Here is a 13733-nt window from a genome sequence, read left to right as displayed (position 1 = left end):
TGCCATATGAGCTCCTCTTCTCCTTCCCCCCCTTCCTTCAGATTCACAATATTTCAACTTTTTTACACAGCAGAAGACATTAAGTGAGGAGGTTTCAGAATAGAGTATAGCAGCTGATGTATCCTTTCAGCTGCTGAAGTGTTTCTGTGTAATGCACTCACTAAGTGTGGCATTTTCAGCAGGGGAGCCTCTTCAGGCACTTCTGTACACGCCCCCAAGGTAAGACCACCATGTGGCAGCCAGGCTGGGCTGAGGGAAGGTCACAGCACGGCCAAGGTTATGAACCTCTTTCATGCAAAAATAGAGAACTCTGGTCTCCCAGGCTTGCTGCCAACATATCGCCTTCTAGTTTTGCTGAAATGATCTTGAAAAGGATCTAAAAAGGGCTGAAGGGGCAAAGGAAGAATGTTGAAATGACATAGTTTCTCATCTTCATGCAGTTTAGTGCTAATTTTGTCCTTTGTCTTTAAGCTGCCTTTTAAATGCTGCTTGTGGAAAGCAAATGGGTCACGTTGTTCTGTGTTTCTACTGTAATACGCTGCCTGCTATTTTTCTCTTAGATTATTTGTGTAATCTTTTTTGTGCAATCTGTTTGTTCTTGAGTCTTGCAAACTTTGCCTTTTGCTACTTCTTTCCCAATAAGCAGTGCAACTTGTTCTGTGTTCACTCATGGGTATTCTGCACACAACGGACTGGGTTATTTGAGACAGTGTGAAAATATTAAAATGGGGAACATGTGTGGGCACTTAATTGTGGTGAGCCCAACCACAAATACCTTCGCCGTTGGTAACTGGCACAGAGGAAAAGCAGACCTTTGTTTTGTTTTTATCAGACATAATGATAGATACATTGTTTTTAGTGGGGTTTTTCTGGTTTTCTAAGGAAACGAGGCTTGTGCAATCACACTGCCTGTGTGCATGTGCCTGTCTGCTTGTCAGTTCCTCCTTCACCAACACTTGAAACTAATAGCCATTTTCAACTACATTTGAGTGAGTTGCAGGAGCTGGGAGAAGAGACAGGTTTTTGCAGAAGCCTTGAGTTCCCAGATTGCACCATGGTCTGCAGAAGGTGCAGTTTCCAGTGATTGCATTGCTGCAAACCAGATCGGTTGTATATTTGCCCATGTGCCTTTAAGTGGATCCAGCCACCCAACTGTTGGCTCCCAAATTTGAATATTTTGGCTTATTTGTTTTTACCTTTTAGGTGAGTGAGTCAGTTGGGAGAGTTGCTAGGCAAAGAGCTTGTGTTTTGATTCTCACTGGAGTGGCCATGTCTCATGAAAAACAGGGTTTGCTCAAGGCCACAGTGTTATAATTTGCATATAAACTTATAAAAAAGGAAGCTTTCTTTAAGCTTTCCTGTGTGAGAGTTTATAGGAGTATTTCTGTCTGTGTACTTAATAGCAGAAACTGGACTTCTCATAAATGTAGACAGATTAAGTCTGTTGCTTCCTCAGTGGGAATCTTCTATGGAAAAACCCAGAAAGAGGAAGGAAAGCCTCAGGAAACTAACTTTAAGGGGAGAAGTTGGCCAAAACTCATGTTGTGCTACTCTTTGGTTTGTATCTGACCACCAGCAGTGTAGTTGGGGAATACCTCAGAGCCATGGGGGAGTGTAGCCTCAGGGCACCTTTGGGAGGCAGAGAAGATGTCTTTATGCCCTTTGCTCAAAGAGAGGACAGAGGTACAAAGGCACTGAGTGACTTGTCAGAGATAACAGGAGTACGCATTTGAGTTAGGAAACAGACCCAGGTTTCCTGGCATAGGTGCAGCATAAGTATGGTCTCCATGTAGACGGCTTCTTCTGCAAATGGAGAGATGCCTTGGTCCAAGAGGAAGATAAATGCTGAAGCACACAAGAGCTGGCTAAATTATGAGTGTGAGAAGAAAAGGAGGGGTAAAGATTCCCACATGTTCTGCTCAGATGTTAACAAAGAAAGCTGAGAAGTGTTTGCATAGACACTACATTATTCCATGTCCAAATGCCTCATAAAAATAATACCGGATGATCACAGAATGGCACACTAGGGAAAATAAATTCTTCAGTGGAATATTCCCTCTGGAAAAACACTGTGTAAAGTAATACACTAATGGCTTTCAATTTCATGTTTTATATATAGAGATATTAACTGCTCCCCAGACGTCTCTTCGTATTACAGCCCAGCTACACGAGATGTTTGGAGAAGGCCCTGGAGCAGCTCTGTGCTGTCCACACCAGGGCTCAGCAGGGCTCTCCTGTGCTACACAGGAGGTGTCTTCTGCCTCCTTCTCAGTGCAGTGCTGAGTTCTGTACTGTGGTTCTCTCCAGTGGGTTTGGGTTTTTTTCTTCCTAGCCCTCATGGTTTTTTCCATTCTTCCCCTGTGCTCTGTAGCCTCACTACCATGCTGGGAAACCTGAATTCCTTTTCTGCTTATAAAAAAGGAGTCTTCTCTAGAAGTTTTACAATGGAGTGATTAAAGCACAACAGTGACAATCAAAACCCTAATAACAAATGCTAAGGAAAGTTAAGTTGAAATACATCATTATTAATTCCATTTGGGGCATTTCCAGACTTGTCTGGATTCATCTGGTGAGTTCTCCTTCCACATTGCTCAGGCTGGGAGCTGTTTGAGTCAGGAACTGTCTGTCCTGTATAAAGCCAACTACAGTTATACCATTGTAGCAAATGGTAATGATCTGGGTTCTTTTCCAAGCTTTCCTAATATATCTCAAATGTGTATATATATCATCCTGCCACATCCTGAGGGATCCAAAAGTAGCTTACATGCTTTGTTCCCTGAATGTAGCTTGCTGGAGTGTGGGACAGGCAGGAAAGAAGTCATGAGTGTGGGGACATTGTCAGTTCACAGTGAAGGGCAGCAGTCCTACTCTTGAGATGACAAGACAGGTCTAACTTGTAAAAGATGTGCAGTATTTGCATGAAAAGGCCAATAAACAGGTATGAGGGAGCATTATATCACTACTGGATTGTGGAATTATTATCAGATACATATTATTTCTATATGCCTTTATGAATAATTCTCTATTGAACTCAGTCTGCTTTCCTGCTTGTACCTCAGCTCTTGCTTTCCTTCCCATGCTCACTGACCACATCACTCCACCCATGAATCCTTCAAGAAGTGCAGGGTCCCAGGGCTGGGGTCACCACAGTTATTCTTAAACTGGAGGGTACCATTTTGAGTGGGGCAATGCCACAGATCATAGTTCATCTGTTACCTTTGATGGGGTTCTCCTGTGTAGTGTGGCTGACCTTGTCCTTAATGTCTTCCACTTTCAACATCAATTGTTATGTAGGGACATCAGAACTTCAGGGGCTATCTCCATTTTCTGGAATCCAAATGGCAGAGAAAAATAGCAAAGGTGTGCATTCTACCCACCTCTTCCCTCACCTCTGCACCACAGTGTTCCCTAGGGAAATGTTTTTCCCAGGAGCTAAGGAAATCTTGTCTTCACTTTATCTGCCGCATAGCATCTTTAGCAACAATCTGAACAAGGCAGCAAGCCTTTGTATCTGTGTGTCTACAGACTTTTTGTTATGCATTTGTGTCTGACATTAAGGACCTTTTTCAGAAACAGACAGAGCTCTTAAGGCTTGTCTGTACTTAGAGTCTTTACCAGCAGTTTCTGATACACCTTTTTTGAAGGATGGTAAGAATAAAATATCCACACATCAGTTTCTTTAGAAGTAGTTTCTATGCTTTAAATAGACAGAGTATCTTAATCTGTATTAATCCTTGAACAGAAAAAAAAAAGAGTGATTGGCTCCATTGAGAGAATTGGTCTAAGCTATACAAGCAAAAAGTTTTTAAATTGTGCTGCCATCAGGCAGCTTTATGAGGCCTCCTATGACAAAATCCTTTCATGTGGAAGCAAGGCTTAAGGCACAGGTTTATCCCATCTAACTGAGGAGCAGAGGATGACTATATAGCTGAGTTAGATGGTAGCTGAGTGGTTTGTATCTGGAGCTCAAGATCCCTAAAATGATTGCTGGCTTGCAGCAGTACAACCGATATGAGTGCTGTCTTGGGAGGCAGTGTCAATCCTTTCTAGATCTTTTCATATGGACCAGCACCAGAGTGCCTTCCAGGGGCACTGAATCTTTGCCAGCAGTAGCACAAATCGTTTTTCTGTGGACTGTGCTGCCACATCCCCCTCACCAGCCACGGGTGAGTGGAGGAACCTCCTGTGCAGCTGGGACGAGGGCCTTGCTTTGACTGCTGTCCTTTCTCTCTGCTGACAGGACGCTGTGCCCGCTGCGGGGAGAATGTTGTCGGAGAGGGCACCGGTTGCACAGCCATGGACCAAGTCTTCCACGTGGATTGTTTCACCTGCATAAAGTGCAGCAGCAAGCTGAGGGGACAGCCTTTCTACGCCGTGGAGAAGAAAGCCTACTGTGAACCCTGCTACATTGTGAGTACCTGTTCCTCTTTGTGCCCTGTTTTTAATGCACAGACATGGGAAACATTTATTTCTTTCATTGCTGTGGAGTTGCCTTACAGTTAAAATCTGACAACCCTGTGGCAGTACCATGAGCAACAGGTTTTTTTATGGTCTTCAGAAGAACTCTGGTCTTTTCAGCTTACTGGGTGAATTACATTTTCTGGTCTGACTTCCCTCTGAAATGAAGTGGACACAGCAGGAGAAAGAGCTGGGTTTTGTGATTGTTTCATCTCTGTAAGGAGCAGACTATGCAGTCATTTTGTAGCAGTAGTGTGGTTCTCAGCTTTCTGTGTTGAGAAATCTGATACCAAGATGGTTACACACTGTGTGCCCAATAAGATTAAGGAGGTGGGATGCAAGAAAGCACTAAAATTTCTAAAATCAAGACTTTTGCCTTGCTTGATGGAAGACTTACTACTGAACTTAGGGTCTTTGGATTAGATGTCTTTTGAAGCTTACATTACCCTAAAATTACATTTCATGCCTCCAACAAGGTCTTAAAGCAAACAATTAATAGTTGCTCTGAGGAGCTGCACGTTTTAAGAGACTCCCATAACAAGAAGCTGGAACCAGTTGCACAGGTTCAAATTAAAGAAGCATCCCATAATGTGCCTGAGGCTTTACCTTGGTCTGACCTTAGCATCCAGTATATAAGGATTATCCTTGTAACTTAGAGTAAGAAAAGCACTGGAACATTCTTAAAACACTGACAGATCTTTCTTTAAACTTCCAGTTTTGAGTTCTTACAAACACTGGATAATTGGATTTACACTTCTAAAAGTAAAAATTGATGTTTTTCATGACATTTCTGTCATTCCAGTGATAATTAGAGCAATAATACTAAAATATTTCTGAAAATGCCACCAATTTCATTGTTCTCTCTATTTCTACAGAGCCATCACATTGAGATTGTTACAGAAATACTGAATATAAAAAGGGAGGATTTTGTCTTACTTACAGTGGCAGTGATAGATGGGCCTTGTTAAATTGATTTTAAAAGCTAAATGGTCTTTTGGTGGAATATGTACCTTTTAAATAATTTCTATTTTTGTTTGCACTAAAGTGATTGCGCCATGAAAAATTTAAGTTTCATTTTGTGGCAAGTTTAACCACGTGCAAAGCACTGAAGACTTTAGGAAGGTGCATTCATAATATAATTGGAGCAACTTTATGTAACTAGAATTAAACATTTCATTGACTTCAGGCTGGAATTGACTTCATCTGCTTGCAGATTGATACTTTCTTTTCTTCTTTTTTAAATCAAGCACGCATTCTACACCACTCATCTGCTTTAGTTTGGGAAAACATCTGCATTAGCCACTGTAGTGATGGTTTAAGATTATTTAATCCCATTACTTATACACTTCATTAGCCTGAGTGAATTGTTGGCAAGGGTTCAGTAAACTTCCTACATTGGGAGATAAAAGGATAAAAAAGGAAAGGGAGAAGGATTCTGTTCCTCATTTTCTTTCAAATTTATCTTCTATCTATTTAAGGGATAAAGGAACGATAATTGCCTGGTTGCATCTGCGTTTGTATGTTCTGTGATAGGGCTTTGCAGCTCTGAGTACAGAGGAAAGAGTAAACGTTTAATAGCTTCCTTTTATAAAACCAGAAGGGGCCTTTAATGTTTATCCATGCAGTCCACAAAAACATGGTTATGGAGTTAACCCAAAACACGTCTGGATCCATCTGCTGCTGCATATGCAGGGGAAAGGATGGCAATACTGATGGAGCTACATATATGTAGCTGGGCAGCTGGTACTGTGAGTGAAAATGGGAAGCAGGAAGCTGGCAGTCTGATGCAGTAAGGACAAAAAAAACCAAAAAAACAAAAAAAAAAAAAACAAAAAAACCCAAGCACATATTAAACTCATAAATGTGGAAGAAACAAGTGTTGGGAGCCTATGTCTCAGTGTCTTTCAGAAATCTCAGGACTCTGCTGTGTTGAAAGCCAGATCTACAAGGGATCTAGGCTTCTGCCATCCTCTGGCTTTAGGCCTGAGGAATTTATGTCCTAGAGCATATGTCTCATTGATTTTTCAGTGGAATGAAGCCTGCATTGGCTTCAGTAGGATAATGAATGCTTAAGTACACTGAGGCTTTGAGCTAGGCTTGCAAGTTATTCTTGCAGATGAATGAGACCCTTAAATTGATGAGGCACAGTCTGACTGCTTTTGTCTTCAGATGCCTTTAGATGTGTGATGCAGTTATCCTGAACTCTGAGACTTAATGACTTGCTTAAAATCTAGCCTATCTAGCCACATTCTGCTGAATTGTGGCCTCTGATTATTTTTGTTTTGGTTTGGGGTTTTTTCCCCTTTCTTTTTGGTTGGTTGGTTGATTGGTTTTGTGGGGTTTTTTTGGTGTTTGGTTTTTGAAGGTGGGTGGGGAATTTTTTGTTTCCCAAAGTCCCTCTGTCAGAAAATAGCTTGGATACTAGGAATCCTTGATCTGTAGAAACTCAGTGAGACTGAAGTACCTTGACTCAAATTCCTCTGGAGCTGAACTCCCATGGAAGGTGCAGATGTGACTGGCCCAAAACTGCACAGCTAATTCATGGCAGTGACAAGCTGAGACAACGGGGTTCTCAGCTGGTGGAAGTGTGAGTAATTCAGTGAAATTTGTTTCTGGTCTACCTAATTCACACTGATTTCTAGCACACATCCCTATTTTCCCAAGTCGAAAACTCTTGACCTCTTACGCGAGTCATAGAGGCTTAATTTATATAAAGAAAATAAACAAATACTTGCCTAGTAACACTGGCCTAGTTGTGATATATAAATTCTTGAAACCTTAGATTATTTTTTAATAATTCACTGGTGTGACTTGTGGCCTTATGCACACAAAAACTATGCACAAAAATAAAAATAAATGTTTTTAAACAATTAGAATTGGCTAATCTTCTCAATTTGTTGTATGACTCTTCTTAGCTGTGGTGTAGTGAAGCCATAATTAAGATTTCTGTGAAGAGCTGTATTTAATTACTGGTTAGTCAGTACCAAGCCTAAATAGCCCACAGAAGGGGTTTTCTTTGTTGTTTTTGTTTCTGGTTTTATTTATCAGTGATCCAATTAAGATGAAATTCCCCAAAAGTCTGAATTAACATCTAAGGAAATCAATCACCTGTTTGAAAAGAAATATTTTTCTTAATGGGAATTTGAGTACCAGAGTTAATTTCTTTCACACAAAAATCCTCCCACCCAAAAGCCCATCACTATCATTTCCTGTTACATCTTCTGAATGCAGCGAGTTCTGTTGCCAGTGTGTTTGCTGGTTTTGCTCTGCATCCAAGGATTCTTTCATTATTGATGTTATTTCTAAAAGAGTACCAGTCTTCTCCATTAAGACTCTTCTGCTGAACTAAAAGCAACTGTAAAAACTAAAGTGTTAATAGGAAACAGATGTTTCCCAGTCATGATGACAGTCAAGTTAACATTTGAAATACCATGATAGAGTTTCCAGTGTAACCAGTGCACTGCTGTGCACGTGATGAATGCCGTGTCTGCAGTATGTTATCAGTGTATTCCCCCCCTCCCTTACAGGGCAAATTACTGACAAAAGAACATTTGGTTTGCTTCCTCTAAGTAGTTGAAGAGATTTTAACACTGGACTGAGAGCAGGGAAAAGGCTAAGCGTAATATCAGTGGAACTGTTGTTGTAAAAGACTGAAGAGCAAGATGTTGAGCATTGCCAGCTGTCTGCTGTCCAAATACCGTGTTATCATAAGGACTGAGCACAAGGTTAACCAGACACACCAGTTTGGCAAGAGTGATGCTGCTGTTTTGTGAATGGGGTGTGCTTTGATGTCCAGATAACTTTCTCCAGGATGTGGAAATTTTCTTCCATTCTTACTCCCCTCTCCTGACAGTCTGGTGGTTGGCAGCTGGAGATGTGCACTCTGAGGTGAGGGCTGGGAGGGTCTGAGCTCCTGCAGTTCATGCAGAAAGCATCAAGAACTTGCCGATGCTCCTGGCCTCTCAGGGTTTCTTCTGTTGCGTCCCAGTCAATGTGAGCCACGTGAGGAGAGGACCGTGGTGGGACTGGGAAAGGGAAATAGCAGAAATAGCCAGGGTCAGATGAAAGACTTCAGAGAAGTAGGGGGCTAGAAATGGTGAAGGATTGATTGAAGGAGGAGAAGAAAGAAACTCTCATTTCTGTCAAGCTAGATCAGGGCAGATGGTGGGTATGCTCTGCAGAGCCCTGTGGAGACCCAGGGATTGAGGTTTCCTATTTCTGCTGAGAACTGTGAGATATTGAGGACAATATCTTAAACCCATCCCCAAAGATCACTTATATGGATTTTTTGCAGGTGAAATACTATCTTTCCATAGTATTGAAGCTGTGAAAGTGCTTGAAGGAAGAAGAATTATGCATGGGAGTCTTGCCCTGGTTATTTCTGTTCCCCAGGTTTGAACTTGGGATCATAGTGCTCCACCTTTTTTTTTTTCTTTCCCCACCTGCTCACCCCCCAATTACTTGTTTTGTGAGCAGAATAAGGTATATCTTGGAGGGTTTTTTTCCTCTTAAAATCTTCTAACTTCCTGGCCTATCAGTGGCTGTAGTTCAGTAGGAGAAGATAGTTCAGAACAGAACATAAGAGAAATGCTTTTAAGAAATGGTACAATGAGAGCCACTGGTGCCGTGGAGCATCCTGTGAAAGCTTAAATTTGCTAATCATTCTAAAATGTCAGTGTTAACTCAATTTGTGCTCATTGAAATCTCTGGTGAGACTGCTATTGGCTTCAGTGTGACTGGTATTGTAAACCTCGCCCTGTGTGCACGTGAGTGTGGCTGGTTGAAAGCTGTGCAAGAGCAGCTTCCTGCAGCACATAGGGTTTAAAGTGTAAGGTTGTTCCCTGCAGTAAAGCTACATCTATTTTTAAAAATAATTCTGCAATTTGTAAGCAGGGATTACAGCACTAATTTAGCAACTATGTAACAATTTAAATTGGACCAGAAAAGAGAAACTATAATTTAAAGATTTTTTTTTATGATACAAGTTTTCTTCTTTTTAAAGTAAAAAGCCCTTTATTCTTGTTTTTGTCAAGCAGCGTATTGAATTTGAGAGTAATTTATGGAAAGTGCTGCCAGCATGGTATTGCAAGTGCTCCACAATTTGAATTTAAACTGCTCAATGGGATCATTAAGACTATTATGCCTGCTTTCCAAAGAGTTTGAATTCAAAATGACAACTGGAACAAAAATATAAAATAAACTAAAGAGAAGTCACGCACTCTTTGCGTGGTGGAATTTTTCTGCCCTCGAAATATTTCATTGAGATCAATGCTGCTCTTCAATCCTCTCCTAGAAAAAAGCTGGTGTTGCTAGTTTTAGTTCGGAGCTCCTGTGTGAGTCATCGGCAGCAGGGAGCTGAACCTGTGACCCGCGGATCGAAAAGCATTAAGGCTCAGCTCCTGTGGCACAGAGATGGATCTGGGCTGTGCCAGGCAGCAGCAGGCTCAGCCCTGGCTATTTCTCACCCTCAACAGAAGTAGTCCATGGACATGGCAGCCTCAAAGCAGGTCCAGAGTTTTGGCTTGCTCACAGGCTACTGATTATTAGCGTTGATAATTTTGCTAGTCTGCGCCCAGTTGGTAATTCCATGGAAAAAAACATAATGTCAAGGGAAATCTGTTACATCTAATAAACTGATCATTCATAAAAGTGAAAAATCAGCAAATCCCTTAAGAGTGTAACAGCCCTTTCTATTGATACCACCCAGCAACAGCTGATATACAAAAAAGAGAGACAGAGGGTGGAGGAGGAGTAGTGGCCATAAGCTCAACTCTATACTTTGAGTGGTAAATATTCTTGTGCAATCAGGGCACAGATAGAGGAGGACGGGATGCTATTACATAAGCTGCACCTGGAGCTTCCAGGAGTCCAGGTCTAGGAGGTACAAAAACGTGTGAGAGAATATGTCGATGAAGCAGCTTCTGTCAGAACTGGGGCAGCTGAACTTAGCTGACCCTCTGGAAGACTGCATCTGTTTTTTCAGTGGCCTACCAGCTGTTACAGGGGATGGGTCATGCCTCTTATTTTGTCACAAGGCAAGAGAAAAGGTTCCTTTGCAGGGGTGGATGGGTGGAGGCGCCAGCAGAGGTCAATAACCTCCTTTCTAAACTGGAATTATAAAGAAAGGGGAGAAAGTGTACCGTGAGATGATGAGGTAATTCTTTACAGAGACTCCTCTTTAGAGACCCAGAGGCTCATATTAAAGAAGACAGGGCTAATTCATCTTGCTGTCCAACAAGGACAGGACAAGAAGCCTGCAAATCAAGCCTGTAAGAAGGAAAATTCATAGTGTTCTTGGAAGACATGGGAGTGAGCCCTGCCAAGAATTGCACTGGGCTCACCTTGGTGATGGATTCTGAGACCAATATACCTTGGTGTAATTGACTTTCCAGAAAGCTGACTGGAGTGTTGCTTTAGAGGAAGACCAGCTATGGATTGTGGAGGTAAAGCAACCTGATGCTACCAATGAGAACAGTGTCACAAGGGGGATATTTTTGGTAAAGTACCATAGTGCTGGACAGCGTTTTAATAGATACATTTGTGTTGGAAGATTGGATATGAAGTGCTGATTAACTATTCACTGATGTCTTGGTGGTGCAAAGTTTTGTTAGGTATGGATCACTTTTCATTCCTTTTTATGGCCCCTATTTAAAAATGTGTCCATATTAAGTGATGAGTCCTCCTCCACACCTGGGCTTACTTGGGATTTTTGTGATGACTTGCTAGAATCCAGATCTTTCCTCCTGTGTGTGTTGGCAGCCATAACAACTTGAATTGTAGTCTTTTCTCTGTCTTGTGCTTTTATAATTAGAGGCATTTTTCATATTTTGATTATATGAACTAAGCATTGATTTGACATGTATAATCTAGAAAAACTATACCATGGGAAATGAAGAGTTCTTAGTGACTGAAAAGATGATACTGTGAAGGACCAGCTGCTGCCATTCAGTGAATTTCTTGCCTCACAGGGTGAATTCCACTGACCAACTGTATATTCTTTGGAAGAAAATAGTCTCCCTCTCTGCAGGACTAATGGGATTTTATGGTTCCTGGCTATAGATCCACTTAGCGATCATGCTACAGTAGAGGGGATGGCGAAGCCATTTAGCAATGGATTTTAGCTGTGTGTTGAGCTTTCCCTATGGAATGTATCCCAAAGCTTGCTGCCTTTGCAAGTTTGCAGAAATGGCTTATAAGAAAAAAATAACATCTTTGTATCTTCCTCATTTGCAGTCAAGTGTAGATGGATATTGGCAAGTTATATCCAGTGTTTACAGTGTGCATCTCTTTTCTTTCATCTGTTCTTCACCACCTCCTTAGTGAACTACTTGCTGCTTTCTGCTTTCACCCTCTGCTGCTTGAGCAACATCTGGAGATACCACTGTAATAAACTCTCACTGTGGTGTGTCAGTGAATGAAAGTCTTTGTCTCTGAAAAACTTCTTGGTAAACAGCAAGTCCATGAGAAAGGCAACAGTGTTGTCTCCGTATTTCAGATGGAGATCTGACCCTGAGAAGTTTAAATGCAGTTTGTTTAGATCATGGATCTCCACTGCTGAAAGCCTTCAAGGACAGGCAGGACAAACATCTCTTAGGAACGGTTAAGGTCTAGGCATGGGCAGCCCTAGGGATGTTTTTCTAGCCTTACTTGTTCTGGTTCTGAGCTTGGATTACGTGTCCAGGACCCCAAACACATTCTGCACTGTACAGCTCAGGTTTTCCACGCCCCAATTTTCTACCTATTTGCAGTTCAGTCTGTCAGGATCTTGAGGTGAAGGAACTACCTTTCTTTTCTTCCCCTGTTCCAATCACTGCTGTTTAGAGACTGGACAGGAATAAGAACGAGCATCTGAAAGCTGAGAGAGGGCTCTTGGAAAACCCAGGAGGGTGGAAGGTACCATGACAGTTTTCCTTTCCAAATAGTCCTACTGCTTGCTTGTAACCCTGCATAGTTATTTGTCGATTCAAACTGCTGAAGACAATTATTCTGAAAAGGCTGTAATGTATTTAAACGGGGCCTGTAAATTAGGTGTGTGTTTCCATCAGATCTGTGTATTATGGAGCTTTGTCCTTTTTAATGCAATGATGTTAAAGCACTGCAGTGTCCAGACATAAAAAAATTGGAACTCACTGAAGTAAACAAGCCATTAAGTATTGCTTATTTTTACCAGTGCCCCTGTGCAGAGCTGCTGGCAAAGCGTGCTGCAGTACCTGTGAGTAACAGAGTTGAATCTGTCCTGGAATGGGTATGTTTGGATTTGGCAAGGATGGTTCCCTGAGCAGCCTTGAAGAGAGCAAAATCTTGTCTTGCTCACTCTCAATTCCAGATGCCCTCTTCCTTCAGTCCAGACAGTGATTTGCAAGCCTGAGTGCTAGGCAGCCCAGCAGGCTCTTGCAGCATGCCACTTGAGCCGTCTCCTTGGTGAAGCCACACTCCAAGGAATTTGCTCTGGCAAAAGCTCAGTCTGTGAGTCGATCCTCCCTCTAGTGTCTGCCTCTGCTCTTCACTCCGGGACATGATTTGTGTGCATGCGATGTTTGTTTGCAGTGAGGAAACTGTTTAACTTGCCATCACGCACACAGAAACCCCAATGGGCTTGGGAGATTTCTGGTTGGAAAAAAACAAAATAATGCCAGTGTAGGGAAAGTACAACAAATGGGAATCATGAAAGGAGAAAAAGTTTCTTGATTTTAAGAGTATGGAGAGTGTTTGGTACTCACGTAGGGACAAAGCAAATTGTAAGACTATTGTTTCATCTCATCTGCATTGATTACAAAGCTATGGTCCAAGTACAATATTGATAGAAGAGATAAATAATCCACTGGGGTATTTTGGGCAGAAGAAAAACCAGATTATAGCTTAACTCTGGTGCTGTGGCATTTGCTGGGGACATGATATAATTGTGCACTGGTAGGTAGCAGCCTTCACAGGAGCAGAGAGGTTGCTGTGGTCAGAGAGTCCCGTGGTGTGTGCCCATCTCTGCGAGGCCTCTGTGGGTTAGGCAGGGATGGCACTGTACACGTCAGTGAGCATGGAACTTGTGGGGCATCTGGATTGCTGAAAATGAGTGATGAAATCTGCTCAGCATTGTCCCTGCTTTTCCCTGGCTGCTGTTTCCTGACAAATATTTGACACAGAAGCACCATGGAGGTTTTCCACACCAACCTGATGCTGTAAGTGTCAAAGCAGACTTGCCACGCAGACCACACAGATCTCTGAGGCAGTGCAGGAAGTGCAGGCAGTTAGAAACTGGTGGCCATTCTTATGTTACGTGC

At 42.1% G+C, this 13733-nt stretch overlaps 1 protein-coding gene across 11 annotated transcripts in view; it reads left to right on the top strand.

The window, feature by feature from the left end:
* The window catches only part of LPP (LIM domain containing preferred translocation partner in lipoma), a 318754-nt gene that overhangs the window by 270327 nt on the left and 34694 nt on the right, over positions 1-13733 (top strand). For all 11 annotated transcript variants that reach the window (XM_064721315.1, XM_064721322.1, XM_064721313.1 and 8 more), the window contains one exon: positions 4241-4410. In XM_064721315.1, the coding sequence (XP_064577385.1) occupies positions 4241-4410 (170 nt within the window). The remainder of the gene's footprint in view (positions 1-4240; positions 4411-13733) is intronic.

Source organism: Zonotrichia leucophrys, chromosome 9 (assembly GCF_028769735.1).
Source record: "Zonotrichia leucophrys gambelii isolate GWCS_2022_RI chromosome 9, RI_Zleu_2.0, whole genome shotgun sequence".
Taxonomy (NCBI): domain Eukaryota; kingdom Metazoa; phylum Chordata; class Aves; order Passeriformes; family Passerellidae; genus Zonotrichia; species Zonotrichia leucophrys.
Note: the sequence above shows the minus strand (reverse complement) of the source record. Positions and strands in the feature narration are given on the sequence as shown.